This window comes from Desmodus rotundus, chromosome 9, assembly GCF_022682495.2.
Source record: "Desmodus rotundus isolate HL8 chromosome 9, HLdesRot8A.1, whole genome shotgun sequence".
NCBI classification, from domain to species: domain Eukaryota; kingdom Metazoa; phylum Chordata; class Mammalia; order Chiroptera; family Phyllostomidae; genus Desmodus; species Desmodus rotundus.
The window spans coordinates 6,233,060-6,251,261 of NC_071395.1; the positions used below are offsets into that span (position 1 = coordinate 6,233,060).

General features: G+C 35.7%; 1 protein-coding gene across 1 annotated transcript; it reads left to right on the forward strand.

Moving 5' to 3' along the window:
* Window positions 1-211: 211 nt before the first annotated feature.
* Window positions 212-17,915, forward strand: SLC25A31 (solute carrier family 25 member 31). The gene is made up of 6 exons (XM_053911501.1): window positions 212-539; window positions 7,130-7,257; window positions 8,093-8,210; window positions 10,789-10,943; window positions 12,699-12,824; window positions 17,075-17,915. Exons 1-6 carry the CDS (start codon window positions 296-298, stop codon window positions 17,273-17,275), a joined length of 972 nt encoding a protein of 323 aa, XP_053767476.1. The 5' UTR covers window positions 212-295; the 3' UTR covers window positions 17,276-17,915.
* Window positions 17,916-18,202: the final 287 nt, after the last annotated feature.

An 18,202-nucleotide genomic window follows, 5' to 3' on the forward strand; every position in this document is an offset into this window, starting at 1 on the left:
CCAACCTGCACCAAGGAAAAGCCAGAGCACTGAGCTACACCCACACACCACCAAGCGGGTAGCGGTGTGCAGGGGGATCACGAGCCGGCAGTCACGTGGCCATCGCCAGGTGGCGGGAGGCGGTTGGAAGCGCATGCGCAGTTTCACGGCCCTCACGCGGTGCACTGATTTCCCAGCGTCCTCAGCGCCGCTTTCCCGCCAGGACGACGCTGAAGCGGTTTTGTGCTTCCATTCCTCGTTTCTCCGGGCTCGTTTCAACCTGCGTTTGTTGGTTTTTCACCGCTGACGTGCCACCATGCAGCTGGACCCTCCGAAGAAGAAGTCGGAGAAGAAGGTGGAAAAGCGGCTTTTTGATGCCTCGTCCTTCGGGAAGGACCTGCTGGCCGGCGGGATCGCGGCGGCGGTGTCGAAGACGGCAGTGGCTCCCATCGAGCGCGTGAAGCTGCTGCTGCAAGTGCAGGCATCGTCCAAGCAGATCAGCCCCGAGGCGCAGTACAAAGGCATGGTGGACTGCCTGGTGCGGATTCCCCGTGAGCAGGGTGCGTACGGGTGGCCTCCGCGCAGCCCTCTCCCCGGGGGGGGGGGGCGGGGGGGCGGCTAGCAGGGGCGGCTGCGGGAGCCTTGGCTGTGTCTGCCTGTGGGTGATGCGTTTGTTTCTTCACCTTTGAGAATTCAGTTAGCGGAGCCGGTCCAGGGCAAAGAGGGCCTGCACATGACCAGTCCAGGTGCGGAGGAGGCCACCACCTCCTCTTTGTCTAAATGTCTCCATCACAGCAGGATTTACAGCTCGGCGCCCCTGTGCCTGGCTCAGAAGGCAGTTGGGTGGCTCCCAGGACTAGGGGAGATGCTATTAGGCACTTTGCTGTGTTAACAAATGCTTAAGTTGCTTAAATACTTGTTTAAATAATACGTTTGAGAAATATTCCAAAGATGGGAGTTTGGAGCCCACCAGTACCCTGGTCCGTATTCAGTGAAAAGAGGTTCTCTTTCTTCCTGAGAACTGCGGAAGACCAGGGCCGAGCCTGAAGAGGCACACACCTACGCACAAAGTTGAGGGGGGAGCAAAATAATAAAGACACATAGTATTTTAATGCAGTATTTTTTTTTAATCCAAGGTGAGCAAAATAAAAATTTGAAAAAATATAGGATCGTTATTACTGTTGTTTTGTTCTTTTGTTTTGTTTTGTTTTGTTTGCTCAGACCCTGTCTTTAAAGTTTTAATTTTTTTTGTTTGTTGTGGAGGATTTTTTTCCCCATTACTATTGAAAGATGGCAAGGGATAAATAGTGAAAGTGCTTTGTTAACCACTGAGGGCTGTCCTGTTGCAGAATAGCTCCTAAGTTAGCTCAGTGGATACTGGGATAAATTTATCAGAAGCTTTCTATGATCCACCCATATAATTGGATTCGATTGAAAACTTTATATGAACTAATTGAACAACAATAAAATAATTAAAAAAAACTTTATATGGACTTTGAAAAGGAAATAGGCCTATTTGATTGTGTATTCTGAACAGGAAGGGAAGTTGCTTCCACTCCAGTGCAGTCCTTTCTTCCACTCCTAACTCTAGGGCAGGTTACTCTCCCATAAAAAAAGTGTTCTCTTCTTAGGGATGTGGTGGAAACTCTTCTTGATCTGTCGAGTGCAGTATTCGGGGTCCGAGGTAGACTCTTAAGGCATCATCTACCCTGCGAATTTAAAATGCCTTCCAAGAGCTGAGCCCAGATATTCCATAGTGAGTGGTTCACATCTCTGCACCCCATTTATTTCATCAGAGCAAGCTGCTCATTTCCCCTAACGTTTTCACAGGAAAAGTAGGAGCTTTTTTCTCCTTGGTTTATTGTAAGATCTCTTCAGAGAAGTAGGAGCTGCTTTATTATTAGCTATTCTGCTTTAACTATTTAGTCTGGTAAAATTAAATATTCTGGTCAGATTGTGTTGACCAGTGCTAATTTATTTTATATTTTAAATGTTCTTTTTAATATTTAAATCTAAACATATTCAATATGGCTCTTATTAATTGAGGTCATTCTGAATTGTTATTGCTGTTCCTGCATTCTGTACCTTCAAAGATGAGATGATAACAGCAGAATTTTAAGATGTTTCCTATTCTTACATACAGGGCCTTCTTATGAATACAGTATGACTATGGTATATATTCTATGTTCAGAGGTTAGTAATTCACAACAGGGATTATATTGCCATCTAGGGGCTTTTATGGAAACTTGTGGGAATGTTTTGTTTAGCACGAAGATAGAGGGGTGTAATCTTTCATTGCAATGATTTGAAAGGCAGAAGCCAGGGAGTCTTGCTGCTATATACGGCCAGCCCTGCACAACGCAGACTAAACCTGCAACCTAAAAGACTAAGATCTCCCACTGGGCCTTCAGGCCAAAGTGAAACCTGTGCATGATTATTAAGCCTTGAACCTAACTCTGATTTACTATAAATACAAACTATCTGGGCCTAGTTCTAGTAAACATTGATTCCAGTATGCAGCCACCATGTAAGTAGAGGGAAGATTGTACTTTGTTTTGTTCATGATTTCACTGAGAGTTGTTCTTCATTGTGAAAACTCCTGACAGCAACTCTGCTTGTGATATTGGAGCACCACTTACATCATCTGCATTTGTAGCTGTTGAATTCATGATCATTGTACATATAGATAAACACATTTGTTAAGGCCCTTTTTCAAAATTCAATGTGTACCTTAAATATAATGATTCATTATGAGTAGAAGCAAGCATCATGTCTACAGTGTGATCATCCCTCACCAATTTACTAGTTAAAATACATATTTCATTATAAATGCCTTTATTTTCTCTTTTATATAACACTGAGGGAATTATATTGATTTTTTAAAAATTGGTGAAGAGGCCACTGTCTTTGAATTCTGTTCCTAGATAGTAAAGTATTTATAATAGGTACTTATATGGAGAGGACATGAACCTGGTAGGGTTGAGAATCACCATGCTAGGCCATTTTGGAATTTAGTACACAGTCAAATTCTGAGGTGGTTATTTTCTGGAATTTACCTTTTTTCTCCTGTTTTTTGTTTGCTCTAAAGTTGCTAACTTTTCCTTTCTTTGGGCAACATGGATGAGTCTGAAACTTGAACTCAGAAGGTACAAGTAGATATTCTCTCACTGCTTCCTTACGTGTCCTTTTCTTTCTTTCCAGCCCAGGGATGAATCTCTTTATTCTTGCTCTGAAAATAGCTTTAAACATCTCTCTGGGTGTCTTTGATACTTTTTATAAGCTTTCCTTGGATTATAAAAACTTCTGGATCTATCCTGACTAATGCTGTTTTTTAAAGATTTACTCCGTGCTGTAGTTGTTTTTATGATCTTCCAACTTGTACGTACACTTTTATTTACTACTGCTTAAATCTTTATAACACACATGATGCATGTTTATTATAGAAAATTAGAAAGTATAATAGAGAAGTAAAAAGTAAAAACAAATCACTGCTAAAATTACCACAGTTAACATTTTGGTGTCTATGCTGTGATTTTTCACTGAACAAAATATGCATATGTAAATATATTCTTAATTAAAACAAGTGTTGTATTTAATATATTATAAAGTAGCCTTTTAAAGATCTGAACTATGCAGCCTCATTTTTAAGATCCCACCAGCACTCCTCATTTAGAAGTTCCTGGGCACTATTTTTAATCTGAACTTCTCCAAATTTATTTTTTTGAAAGCTGGAGCAGTGAGGTTTTTATAAAGATCTTGAAGATTATGTTTTGGGGTATGCAAATAAAACATTAGATATTCACTTTATTTAAATAAAACGGGAAAATAAAATTTACTGATATTTATGGTATGTGAATTCACACTGGCACTTATGCTTGGGACAAATGTTAGTTACTTTTCACAGAACACTGAAGCATTCTGAAAAAGAAGTAGGAGTTAGTTACATAGTGTAGAGGGGATGACAGGCACTAATCCTCAATTATTATATAATAAACATAGTTTATGTTTGCTTATTAGATGAATTTATAGAGACAAGAAGACTATTTGAGTAGTCAATAAGACTATTTGAAATATAGATTCATGTACACTATTCTTTTATTTTTTAAGATTTTATTTATTTTTAGAGAGAAGGGAAGGGAGGGGAAAAAGAGATGGAGAGAAATATCATGTGTGGTTGCCTCTCACATGCCCCCAACTGGGCACCCTGCCTGTAACCCAGGCATGTGCCCTGACTGGGAATCAAACCTGGGAACTGGCTCATATGCTTGTATGCAATCCACTGAGCCACACCAGCCAGAGCCATGTACACTATTCTTAAGAATTAATCTCGCCCTTAGGATGCCTTGAGATAATAGCAAAAAATGTTGTGAAAATGTCATGATTAGCAAGATATCTAAAAATACTGCTCAAATAAGTACTCATTTATGCTCTAATATCTTCTAGCTGGAAGTTTTCCCCTAGCCCTTTATCTAAATAGCCCTTTGTCATTCTCCATCTCTAGTTTTGTTCTTAAAACCACCTGACATATTTATATAGTTCTTATGGTCACCTGACATTTATTTGTTCATTGCCTCTTTCCTTGGCCTCTTTCCTAAAATGTAAGGCCCATAAGACCCAGAACTTCGTTCCTGGTGCTATGTAGAGCAAGTCTGCTATGCGCTAGGTACCAAATAAAAGTTTTTTAAATGAAGAATCGTTATCTCACTTTTTAATTTCTATTTTGGGTATATCTTAAAAATGTACAAAATAAGGATTGTAGCAAAGGTATATAACTTTAAAATATATGTATACATATTTATGAGTCATGCTAACTACATACTCATATATTTTTTACTAATAGGCATTCTGTCCAAACATGCTGGGGCCAGGGCCTACTAGTCAAGAATATATGTGCCCAGCACTCCCATTCTTGTCTGTAAGTTGACCAGTAAGTGGCCTGGTAATTTTTTCCTATTTTCTCACCAGTTCTGTTTTAATTTTTTATCAGAATTAGGTTCAGAGTATGTTTTTTCTTGCTCTTAAATTTTGAAGAGGTTACTTTTTTCTTAGCAGTTAAGTCAGTAACTTAGGTATTCAGCTATTATTAAAGATACCACAATTGCTATGTTTTTCTCTAACAATTTTGTGATTATATGTTAGAAAACTGTCCTTTTATTCTGTATGACTAAAGAATCAAAATACTTCTGCATTTGTACCACTCTTGCTTTTCCCTTTTTTTTTGATTCTGACCAAAAAGAAAAAAAGACTACTGTTTTTATTGAGAATGGATTTTTAGAGAGAGGCAGTAGAGATTTAAGAGCTCTAGGTCTGCAGTCAGATCTGGAATCAAGTCCCAGCCTTTCCCTTACCTTGTGACCTTGAACCATCTTTTTTTTTTTTTCTTATTAATTTAGTGACTTGAAAGAGAGGGGAAGACAGAGAGAGAGAGAGAGAGAGAAACTTCGATTTATTGTTCCTTATTCATGCATTCATTGGTTGCTTCTTGTATGTGCCCTGACCAGAGATGCAACCTGCAGCCTTGGTGTATCTGGACAATGCTTTAAGCAACTGAGCTACCAGGCCAGGCCCTGAACTGGTCTTTTTTAATCCTCACCTCAGAATATATTTATTGATTTTAGGTAGAGAGAGGGAGGGAGGGAGGAAGGAAGAAAGAAACACATTGATATGAGAGAGGTAACCAGTTTGGTTACCTCCCATACGTGCCTTGACTGCACCCAAGGTGTATACCCTGACTGGGGATCAAACCTACAACCTTTTTTGGTGAATGTGACATTGCTCCGATCAGCTGAGCTGCCAGGGCTGAATTGGTTTTATTTAACCTCTCTCAGCCTCAATTTCCTCATTTGTATGCTGCATTCCTGATGATACGGTCATTGTGAGGGTTAAACAAGATAATACCTATAAAATATTCAACCATGTGTCTATTGCATAGTTAGTGCTCAATACATTTTCACTCTTTAATCATCATGTGTGTATTCCTAAATTTGCATACATGTATTTCTGATGTTCATTTCTGATGTTCATTGTATATCTGGGATAAACTTGTGTAGGAGAGGAAAAATTTTTTATCTACCTTTCTAGGTTCTTTGGGTATTCTAATAATCAAATTAATAGAAGACAGATTAACCAGAGAAAACCAAATTTGATAGCTTACGTACAGACCACTATAGGAATCTGAGAATCACAGTCAGTCAGACAGTTGAGGATTATGCCCTTCTGAACTGAGAAAGAGGCAAAGGTCTGGGTCTTCTAGGAAGGAAGACAATTGATAGGAAGATGGGAAAAACAAATGTTTTATAAACCAATGTTTGCTGTGCTGTGCTGAGACGATGGGGCACGGAAGGAACTTTGAACAAACAGGTCCTGCCCAGCTCCCCATAGCTTATCATACCTTACCCATCCTCTTTGTAGTTATCTCTGGTGATAGTTCTCTTCCTGGACCAAGCCCTCTCTCTAAATTATCTCTAGTAGTTAAGGGGATGTTTTAAAAAAACCACATACTTCCTGAATTTTGTTTCTTAAAAACAACCCAAATAATCTATACTCCAGAGATGTATTTTGGGGTGGCCAATTTTGCACCTCTGCACTTACTTGCATTACACAGAGAGTAAACTTTTGAGATTTAAGGGAACTTATTTCTTCAGGCTTAAAATGAAGAGACTAATAGTACCTACTTCATGGGTGATTATGAGGATTAAATGAATAAAAAACAGTTCTTCTGGAGTAGAGCTTTGGAATCAAACAGGAGACTTGATTCTAAGTCCTGGCTTGGCTGTTTGGTAATCATGTCCTTCGATAGTTTTCAAATTTTTTAAAGTCCCAGTTTGTGCATGTATAAAATGGGTTCTATAGGAGAACCTATATGATAAGCATAATGTGATGACTAAATGAAATATACATATAAAGCCTTATTCAGTGAGTGGCACATATCAAATGCTTAGTAAATGGTAGCTTTTGCCATTACATGTTAAATGCACTAGTAAAGACTGAATCAGCCGTAAGTACTGAGAAGGATATTTCTTGGCTATTAAATATACTTTTTAATTGTCTTCGTGCAGCTGCTTTATATTCAGCTTAGGATTCACCAAGATTCTGGATTTTTACCCCTACTAAATGTACTTACTTATATTTAGTATGTTTTCTTTTGTAGGTTTCTTCAGTTTTTGGCGTGGCAATTTGGCAAATGTTATTCGGTATTTTCCAACACAAGCTCTAAATTTTGCTTTTAAGGACAAATACAAACAACTTTTCATGTCTGGAGTTAATAAAGAAAAACAGGCAAGTATATTTTAATATCTCTAAAAACTTTTAAGAAATAGTTAGATTTGTTTTTACCTGTGATGTTGGGAGGGTGTGCTCAAGTGGTGGAAAAAATAATAATTTAAACATAGTAACTGTTAACATATAATGTGTGTTAAGTTACAGAAATTATATACGAAAACACAATTATATTTTTACACATTTCTCTAAATCTTTTACATAGTTTTAATAATTAAGGGATATTTTGTCTCAGTCAGTATTTCTCTGAATAAGTATTATTGTAATGTAAATTATATGTCATAATCATTTTACTGCACTAGGAAAATTCAGCATTTTACCTGTTTTTGTTAAGCAAAAAAAAAAAAAAGCAGTCAACAGATATGTATTCCTACCTCTGAGGTAATTTACTGCCTGAAAAGTAAATTGTTTCTTCTTTATGACTAAGGACATAATTAATCTCACCTAATTAGCTGAGATTAGAGTGCAGTGTATAACCTAAAGAGATGACTACCTCATGTGGCCACTTTCACTAATCTGGGCTACCTTCGCTGGAGGTCATTAAAGTATTTGGGAATTTCAGCATGTCGTCATCTAAACCGCACCTCCTAGTCTGCCTGGTAAGAAACAAAGGCTACATGGACACAAAGAGAAGTGTTCTGGGTAGTATGGTATGTGATATTACAGTTGTTTACTGTAGAAAAGCTGTTTGTAAAGCTGGCCTTTTAACCTCAAGAAAAATAAGATTTTACATAGTCAGGTTCTGTAGTTTAATAACCACTTTTTAATTTAATATGTTTATTTAATTCTGTAGTTTAATAACCACTTTTTAATTTAATTTTATTTAATTTAATAGTTCTGGAGGTGGTTTTTGGCAAACCTGGTTTCTGGTGGAGCGGCTGGGGCAACATCCTTATGTGTAGTATATCCGTTAGATTTTGCCCGAACCCGATTAGGTGCTGATATTGGAAAAGGTATGGGATTTTTAGAAAGACTAACTCTTCCTTCTTTGTGTTTTGATCATGTGTTATTTATTGTAGTTATGCTGTAACGACAGTGTTCATTACCATCTAAAAATTTATTCACAACCGAATGGTAGGGTCATGGAGCCTAAAGATGACTACTGATTTCTTTTCCCTTAAAACAGAGAAGGGGAAGGCCAACGCTGTAGTAACAAAAGAGCCCAAAGACTGCTAACTTACTTCCACTTTATTCCTAGAGAGCCACCTCCTAGATCTCTCATACACTTATTTCCTGCCTCAACCATGACTCCTGTCTAGGTTCGATGTACAACTCTCATCCTAGAGGTTTCCTTTCCCTCTGTTCTTACTTATTTTATTTATCATGTCTTCTTATCTTTTTGTTATACCCTTGTTTTGGTAGATTATGTTCTTTGGTGGTTTTCTGAGTTTCATGAGAAGAATACAACAATATAAATTGAGATCTTGCTTGTTTAAAAATGTCTCTCTTTTACCCTCTTATTCTTGGCCGTATAAAAAATTTGGGTTTAAAGTTCATTTCTTTCATAATTTTAAAATACTCTAGATTCTAGTCTCTAACACTGCTTTTAAGAAGTCCCTGTTACTGCTGCTACTTTTGTACATGCCTTTTTTTTCTTTTTAATCACTTTATATCCCTGATGATCTGACATTTCACAAGATGTATTATTGTGTGAGTCTTTTTATCAGTGATAGTGGAAGTAACTCAGTTGGCCCCATTCAATCTGGAGGCTTGTGTTCAGTTCTGAGGATGGCAGAGGAGATAAGTCACTTGGCTGCTCAAGGTGGAGTTGTGCATTTTGAACATTCAGATGCTACTTTGCTTTCACCACAGAAATAGTACTTCCTCTAATTTCCAAGTTTTTTCTGAGGTTAGAGTCCAATGGCTCACTTCTCAACAATATCTCTCTCCGCGATAAAATAAGTTTCAGCCCTGGGTGATGTGGCTCAGTTGGTTGGAGTGTCATCCCATAACCGAAGGGCTATGGGTTCAATTCCCAGTCAGGGCATCTGGGTTGTGGATTTGGTCCCTGGTCCGGACACATGATTCCCAGTGTAGGCATGTTTGGGAGGCAACCAATTGATGATTTTCTCACATCAATGTTTCTCTTTCTCCCTTCCTCTCTCTCTAAAAAGTAATGAAAAATGTCCTCAGGTGAGGATAAAAAGGAAATTTAAAAAATAAAGAAAATAGCCCTGGCTGATGTGGTTCAGTGAATTGAGTGTCAGCCTGCAAACCAAAAGTTCGCCAGCTCGATTTCCAGTCAGAGCACATGCCTGGGTTGCAGGCCATGTTTCCAAGTTGGGGGTGTGCAAGAGGCAGCCTATTGATGTATCTGTCACACACTGATGTTTCTCTCCCTGTCTTTCTCCCTACTTCCCCTCTCTCTAAAAATAAATAATAAAATCTTAAAAAATAAAGAAACTAAGTTTCACCTTTCTCTGCTTAGTGAGGTTCCACTTCACCTTTTGTCTGTCTCGCTAAAATATGTGGATTTTATTCTGTGTCACATACTCTTCTTTACCTATATGGCTTTAAACCTGTTTTATTTCTTTACTTTCATTTAATAGTATGTCTTAAGGGAGCAAAGATTCATTTAATAAATATTTCTTCATTGTACACTGTGGACCAGGCCCTGCCTCAGATACAAGATGTGTGTGTGTCTCACACATACACACACACCTCATATAAAACATGGAGCTCATGGTTTGTGTACCTTATAGTCTAGTAGGGGACACAGGTAATAAAACAATGAATGAACAACAAAAATGTGCTGTCACTTAGCAATAAATGCCATGAAGAAAAATTAGGAGAAGGGAATGACATCAATTTTAATTAAGTGGTCAGAGAAAATACCTTAGAAATGATAGCAGTCTGAGAAAAAATGAAAATAGGGGTTCCATCTTATGTTTAGGTGGTAGTCCAAATTTGTTACTGCTAAGAAAGTGAAAATAACCCATACATCTTGCTTTAAGTTCAGTAGCTTTGTTTTCTCTCAAAATTGGGGGAATTTAGTTTGTATTGAAAGATTATATTCTACATACACTATTTTTAAAATATTGTCAAAGAGCTTAAGTCAAGGGACAATAAAAACAAAACCATAAACACTTGAAAAATATGACACCCCATCTACAATGTTAATGATCCGTAAGTTACTAGTTTATAGCATTTTCTTTTTGCTTTATCTGTCTTTATGCTCTTCAAATGAAACTAGTTGCGGAGTTTTTCATTCCTAATGAAAACTAAAAATTTCTACACCCCTAGTAACTATGTTTCCAGTAAATTCTGGTAATTTTATTGAAATGTTTTTAAGCCAATCATATTGCTTGAATTAGATTGCTTTTATAAGAGGTGAATATTTTAAACAATTTTAAGATACTACTTTCAACCTTAACTACTTTTTACTGAATGGGAGGATTTTGATGTGTGCTTTGTTTTGTTAGAAGTATTTCTAAGTGGCACTTCCAAATACTTTAAATCTGTAAAATGTTTAAATAAAGTATTTATCTGATATATAATGCTGCTAATAAATTTCAAATGGCTTTATTTCAGGTCCTGAAGAGCGACAATTCAAGGGCTTAGGTGACTGTATTATAAAAATAGCAAAATCAGATGGAATTGTTGGTTTGTACCAAGGGTTTGGTGTTTCAGTACAGGGCATCATTGTGTACCGAGCCTCTTATTTTGGAGCTTATGACACAGTTAAGGTAATTTGGGTCTGTAACTAGTATATATTAGACAAATGGTTTGTTTGTTTCTACTGTTCTATTAATAACATGTTCAGCAAATATATATACTTCTAATTATGTAAATCAAAATAAATGATGGAGTAAGAGACATAGAATTCTGTTTAATCACAACCTTGCCATAACCTAATCAATTATAACTCTACTGTGAATCTAACTATAGATATAAAGCATAAACTCAAATGTTAAGTTTTTGTGCTTTTTGCAATGCAAGACTCACTTGTTATATATCATATTGCAAATATGAAAAATTATATTTAGTCAAAATCTTTGATCTGTAGAAAACATCCTGACAGAATTTTCTGATTTTGTGTTTACTTTATTATCACTTTTTTTACATACAAATAATAAATTTACTCTCATCATTCTTTGGAAAGAGGCAAAGCTAATTAATTAGTTAAATGTAATAAATGGTACTATAGCTCAGTTGTCTATTATATATCATTAGATCCTTTGCTGTATTCTCCAGATTGTTTTAACAATTTGCCTTTTCATTTCAGATTTTAATAGCATTTTCAAAAGGTAGGAAAGAGAAAGATTATAATAATGACTGCCATTTTTTGAGCTATGACTTAGTTCTAGGAACTTTGTTAAATCTTTACATCCTCACAGTGTTCTAGGATGGGGGTTTTCTCTTTAGGATTTTATTTATTTATTTTCAGAGATAGGGGAAGGGAGGGAAAAAGAGAGGGAGAGAAACATTGGTATGAGAGATGTGTGAGAGAAACAGCTATCGGCTCCCTCACACACACCCCCAGCAGGGGATTGAGTGATGGCCTCTGAACTGAAAGGTCACTGGTTCGAATCCTTGTCAGAGCACACGCCTGGGTTGTGGGCCAGGCCCCCATTTGGGGGTGTACAAGAGGCAACCGATTGATGTATCTCTCTCACATGATGTTTCTCTCCCTCTCTTTCTCCCTCCCTTACCCGCTCTCTAAAGATAAATAAATAAAATCTTTTAAAAATAAAGATAACTAAACTAGAAGTGGTTAAGTAATTTATTTAAGTGGCAAGCAAAAATTTCATGCTCTTAATCACTATATCATAATGCTTCCAAAGTGAAACAGTGAAATTAATATCAGTATTATTTACTGAATAGGATTAAAAGTTGATGGAAATTTTACAATAGTTTTATAAATCATCTTGATATTCCATCAAATGTAGTTGAATGTCATTTTTATTATGGTCTAGAAATCACTTAGAGTTTGTAGTGTATTTTTTCTTATGTACATTTACTTAATCACTGAAAAATTTATATGTATTCTTTTCTCTCTTACTACATGTAGCAGTTGTGAAATTTAGGAGTATTTCTTCACTAAGTTAGAGCTTTAATGCTATTTATCAAATAAAATATTGTCTGTTGATAATAGCAGGCACTATTTCATTTTTTTCAAATCTGTGAAGAGCCATGGAAGAACTTTTTTGGTCACTGGCTGCTGTCCTCCTAGTTTTCAGTGTCATTAATGATGGACTAATTAAATATAAAATATGGTTTTCTTTTTCATATGTTTTTAAAGTATAGTCATGTATGACATTCTCCTTTCTTACTGATCTGCTAGTATTCTAATTTTTCCACATTAAATCCAACTGTTTTTAATTGCACTTTTAAGTATAATTGAGCCCTCTTTCATGTATTTCTTAGAATAATTCTTTGACTTAAGAATTTAAGATATTTTAGAAATTTAGGTGGTTACTTTATACATTGTTCTTTTGTAGGGCTTATTACCCAAACCAAAGGAAACCCCATTTCTTGTCTCCTTTTTCATTGCTCAAGTTGTGACTACATGCTCTGGAATACTCTCTTATCCCTTTGACACAGTAAGAAGGCGTATGATGATGCAGGTATTTTATATTATTATTTGAAAGTTTGAGTTTTCCACTATGATATTCAGTTATAATTTATTCAAATTTTAGAGAAATTTTGACTGAAAGGCATATGTCATTTTACTATTGTTTATGTTATAAGAGTTGGTCCCGCTTTTTCTCCCTTTTCCCACTTCACCCAATCCCACCCTTTCCTCTCCCTCAGTCAGTCCCCATATCGTTGTCCCTGTTCATGGGTCATGCATAAATGTTCTTTGGTTAGTCCCTTCACTGTTTTTCGCCCACCCACCGCCTCCAGCAGCTATCAGTCTGTTCCATACATCTGTGCTTCTGTTTGTATTTTGTTCATTAGTTTATTGTGTTCATTAGATTTCATATGTGAGTGAGGTCATTTTTCTTTCTTTGACTGGCTTATTTCACTTAGCATAATATTCTCCAGGTCCATCCATACTGTCACAAAAGGTAAGAGTTTTCTTTCTTTTTTACTCTTGTGTAGTATTCCATATGTTCATAGCAGCGCCATTTATAAAAGCCAATATCTGGAAACAGCCTGAGTTCCCATCAGTGGACAAAAAGTTGTGGTACCTTTATTTTTATTATTTATTTTTATAGAGAGGGTAAGGGAGGGAGAAAGAGAGGGAGAGAAACATCAACCGGTTACCTCTTGCACATGCTCCAACCAGGGACCAGTCCCACAAGCCAGGTATGTGCCTTGACTGGGAAGTGAACCAATTAAACTGGCAACCTTTCACTTGGCGAGATTATACTCAACCAACAGAGCCATGCTAGTCAGGGCATTGTGGTACATTTGCACAATGGAGTACTTTAAAATAGATGCATGCTGTGTTATTTTGTATTCTTCCCTATTGCTGAGCACCCACCATCCAGCAAAACTTTTTATTCGGCTACCAGAACAGAAATGCTTTTCCACTCCTGTAGCATAATTGTATGAAGGGTGTTGGGGGATTGTAGGGATTGGATGAGTATGTCTATCTTAACTGAATATCAGATCAAGTAGAATAAGCCCACTCACAAGCCACTGACATATATAGTATCATTTTTATAGTATATTTTAATAAAAGTAAATAATTTTAACTTCAAAGATGAGAATTTATTTATAATAATCTATTTTCAAAGCATAAATCCCCAAACCAAAATTTGATACATTCAGTATACATTGCTGACTTGTTATGTTCATTCAGCAAATATTTGACTACCTGATCTATGCTAAGCTGTGGTGACACAAATAAAATAAGGCAGAACCTAAGCCATAGCATAGTACTGAATGCACATAGTTAACTGTTTAAATAGAAGTGTGCATAGGTTCCGGGAGTGCCCCAGAGGAAGAGTGCCCAATTGCCTAAAGCATTCAGATGTGTCCTCTTAGAGAGAGAAATCTCAATAAATAGGCTTTTTCTCCAGTGAGCGAAGTTTCTAAGCAGAATGAAAAAAAAACCTAATACGTGGAGGACTTGAAAAGTGTGGTTCTGTATACCCAGATGATAGGTTTCATGAGGGCAAGTGAAGATGATGATGCCAGAAAGGTAGTAAAGTGCTGTATTACTTAATGTGACAGATACTGTCCTAAGCACTTTACAGTTTGACTCATTTAATTCTCAAAACAGTGCTATGAGGTGTAGTTACTATCTTTACCCTTATGTCTATGAAATGGTCCTAGAAGAACCCCCTAGGCCACCTGAAAGGGTAAAATATATATAACCTATTATCATCCTTAAAGTTATACCATCTACTTGGACCATCCTTAAAGTTACTCCATTTAAATCTGTGTTTCCTGTTGATATATATCTAGTTCTAGTTTAATACATTGAAAACTTTTTAAAATGGAAAACTAATTTGCATATAGACTTTAGTAAATGATACTGTATCAATATTAAGTTTTCTGATTTTGATAACTGTACTTTGGGTATGTTAGAAAATGTACATTGGAGTGTTTAAGGATAAGGGTCATAATATCTACAGTTTACAGGCAAAATAATTGTACTTTAGTGTATTTAGTGTGTTGCTAGGGCTGCCATAATAATGTACAACAGACTGGGCAGTTTAAACAACAGAAATTTATTCTCTTACAATCAGGGAGCGTCAACGTTCATGTCAAGGTGCCCAGCAGGGTTGGTCTCTTCTGAGGGCCTGTCTCCTTGACTTGTAGATGGCCTTCTTCTCCCTATGTCTTTTATGGTCCTTTCTGTTTCTCTTCTTCCAAGGATTGCTGTATTGGATGATGACTGCCCCTAATGAACTCATTTGACCTTGATTATGTTTATAAAGACCCTATCTCTAAATATAGTCACATTCTGGGGTATACTGGGGATATAGACTTCAATATATGAATTTTGTGGGGATACAATTCAGTAGATTTTTTTTTGCATTTTTATTTTATATCCCACAATTTTCTTAAATGCTGTTACCAACACTAATCTATAGGTATACTCTTTCAAGATTTTTTTTTTTAACACACAGGTTTATGATCTGCAAAAAATACCAGGTTCACCACCCCCTTTTTTTAAAAAATAATACTTAAACCTTTTATTTCCTTTTCTTGCATTTATGCATTAGCTGAGACCTCCGATACAGTGTTGTATTAAAGAAGTAATAACTAGCAATCTTTCTTATTTCTAATCTTATAGAAGTGCCTTCAGTGTTACATAATTTAATGTTAGCTCAGGGTTTTTTTGTAGTTATCCATTGTCAAGCTGTGGCTCTTTCTGTCTGGTTTTGGGTTACAAGTTATTAATTATGAACAGCAGTCATGTTTTTTATATCTATGGAGATGATTATATCATTTTTCTCTTTTAATTTGCTAATATCTATATTTCATTAGTCTATTTTCCAGAGCAAAACCAACCTTATATGCCAGGAATAATCCAGTTTGGTCACGATGCATTATATTTGGTGTCCCTTACTGGGTTGGATTGGCTAATTTCTGTTCAGGATTTTGGCATTCGTGTTTCAGTGATGCTGGCTTGGAATTTTTCCTTCTTGTATTGTCCTTATCTAATTTGGTATCAAGGCTATGTAAGCTTCATAAAATACGCTGGGGACTCTTCTCAATTTTCTCTTCTCTAGAATAATTTATGTAAGATTAAAGTTAAATGTTTATTGGATGACCCTGGCCAGTATGGCTCAGTTGGTTGGGCATCGTTCTGCAAAGCTAAAAGTTGCCAGTTCAGTCCCTGTCGGGGCATGTGCCTGGGTTGCAACTGATCGATGTTTCTCACCCACGTTGATATTCCCTTCTCTTTTTCCCTCCCTTACCTTCTCCCTAAAATTAAATAAATGAAATCTTTTAAAAAATGTTTGTTGGATGTTTGGTAGACCTTATATATAAAGCCATCTGGACAGGTGGTTTTCTTTATGAGAACATTTTCAACAACTTATTGAATTTCTTTAATTCTTTTATTATTCCAATTTTTTCTATTCTGGTGGTAAATAATGCTTTTAAGGAATATATTAATTACTTCTGACCATTCAAAATAATCGCCATGAATCTGTAATATCATCTTGCTTTTATCTCTAGATCATATGCAACAATTTTACCTTTGCCATTTCTAATAATTTTGGGGCCCTTTCTTTTTTAAGTGCCATTTTTGGTGCCATTTCTGATAATTTGGGAACCCTTTATTGTTTTTTTCCTCAAACAGTGTTTCTAGAAATTTGTCAGATTATTTCAAATAACTAACCTTTGGCTTTTTATGCTTTTTTTTTTTTTTCTATTTCCTTTCTTTTTTCTGGTTATTTTTTATCTCTACTTTCTTTAGGTTTATTCATTGTCTCAAAATGTTTAGGTTGCTCATTAATTTTCAGACTTTGCTTTCTCATATTTCAAGGTTATTAATTTCCTTATAAATTATCACTCAGGCAGCATCTTAAAAATTTAGTTAAGGAGTATTGTGGTTATTATTAGGTTTTAAGTATTTAAATATTTTTCTCAATATCCAAACATTTTTCTAGGTATCTTTTTTTACTATTGATTTAGCACTTACTTGCATTGTGATGAGAGGATAAATCATGGTATATGATGCCATCTTTTGAAATTTGTTAACCCTACTATCTAGTCAGTTTTCAAGTGTGTGCGTGTGAAATATGAATGTTCTCCAGTGATTACTAGATGTACAGTGTGATATGTGATCATCAACCCAACATACATACTCAACAGTGTTATTTTTATGTGTCCTTATTTGCTGAATAAAACCTATCTTAACATAAAAGCTATTAAGATAATGAGAAACTATTTGTCTTTCTTTGTATAGAGTGGTGAGGCTGAACGGCAATATAAAGGAACTTTAGACTGCTTTGTGAAGATATACCAACATGAGGGAGTCAATGCATTTTTTCGTGGTGCCTTCTCCAACATCCTTCGTGGTACAGGGGGTGCTTTAGTGTTGGTGTTATATGATAAAATTAAAGAATTCCTTAACATTGGTATTGGAGGTAGTTCATCAGGAGATTAAATTGAGAAATGCATATAGTTAACTTGTTAAACATACAACTTATATAGCTGCCATTTGTATAAATTTTGATAGTTTGTTATCACTGTCAGTATTTGTTAAGTGGTAATTCTGCAATAAAGTATATATATACTTTTTCAAAGATTTAAATACTAAAAATCCCATAAATGTGGGTTTCCTTCCCACTTAGACTCAAACTCACTTTAATGAGACATTTTACTTACAATTAGTATGTATTATTTTTATTAGTTTAAAATCCTCATATTTGTGGTAAAAAATTAAAGTGTATAATATTGAAATATAAGACATGAAAGTTCTTTTAATATTATTGTCTTCCCATCTTTTAAAATCATATAATATGACAAATATTTCTTAAAAGCTGATGAAAGATGTCATCATTGTATCTGTGGGCATAAGTAAGCTTTCTTCAACATCCTTAAGACAGCTCATTTTATTACTAAGTATAGTGTTTCAGGTAAAATAAAGCTTTTAATAAACACAGATTCTAGATCTCATAAAACACTGATAATGACTTTAATGACATTGTAAATCTGTAGTTGGAAATTAAAAGCTGTAAAATGGCATATCTGCTAACTTTTATTTTTAAAATAAACTCTTGCTAATGTGAAAATATCTTGGAACAAAAAAAGTCCCCTTGAAAATTAGTTTGTGTGTCTTTCATTGATAATAAAAGAAGTTTAAAACTTAAATATGAGCTTTTTTTCCTTGATTCTAACTTTATTAATAAGCATAGAGGAACAAATGTTTGTCAGAATTAGGAACTGGCTTAAAGACAGAAAACAGGGTTCCAAGATCTGGTACAGGAGCCTGTTTTGTTTTTTCAGAAATGTTGAAGATAGTACACTTAAAATCCCCAAGATTTTAAAGTTTTGGTAGATAAAGTAATGTTAAGCTAGTGGGGATAAACTA

What these genes read in the sequence shown, in the direction of transcription:
- SLC25A31 (XM_053911501.1), top strand. Translation starts at nt 296, where the DNA reads ATGCAGCTGGACCCTCCGAAGAAGAAGTCGGAGAAGAAGGTGGAAAAG. An exon ending in AGGTGCTGATATTGGAAAAG is followed by an intron (nt 8,211 to 10,788) that starts GTATGGGATTTT and finishes GCTTTATTTCAG; the next exon opens with GTCCTGAAGAGCGACAATTC. An exon ending in GAAGGCGTATGATGATGCAG is followed by an intron (nt 12,825 to 17,074) that starts GTATTTTATATT and finishes TTCTTTGTATAG; the next exon opens with AGTGGTGAGGCTGAACGGCA.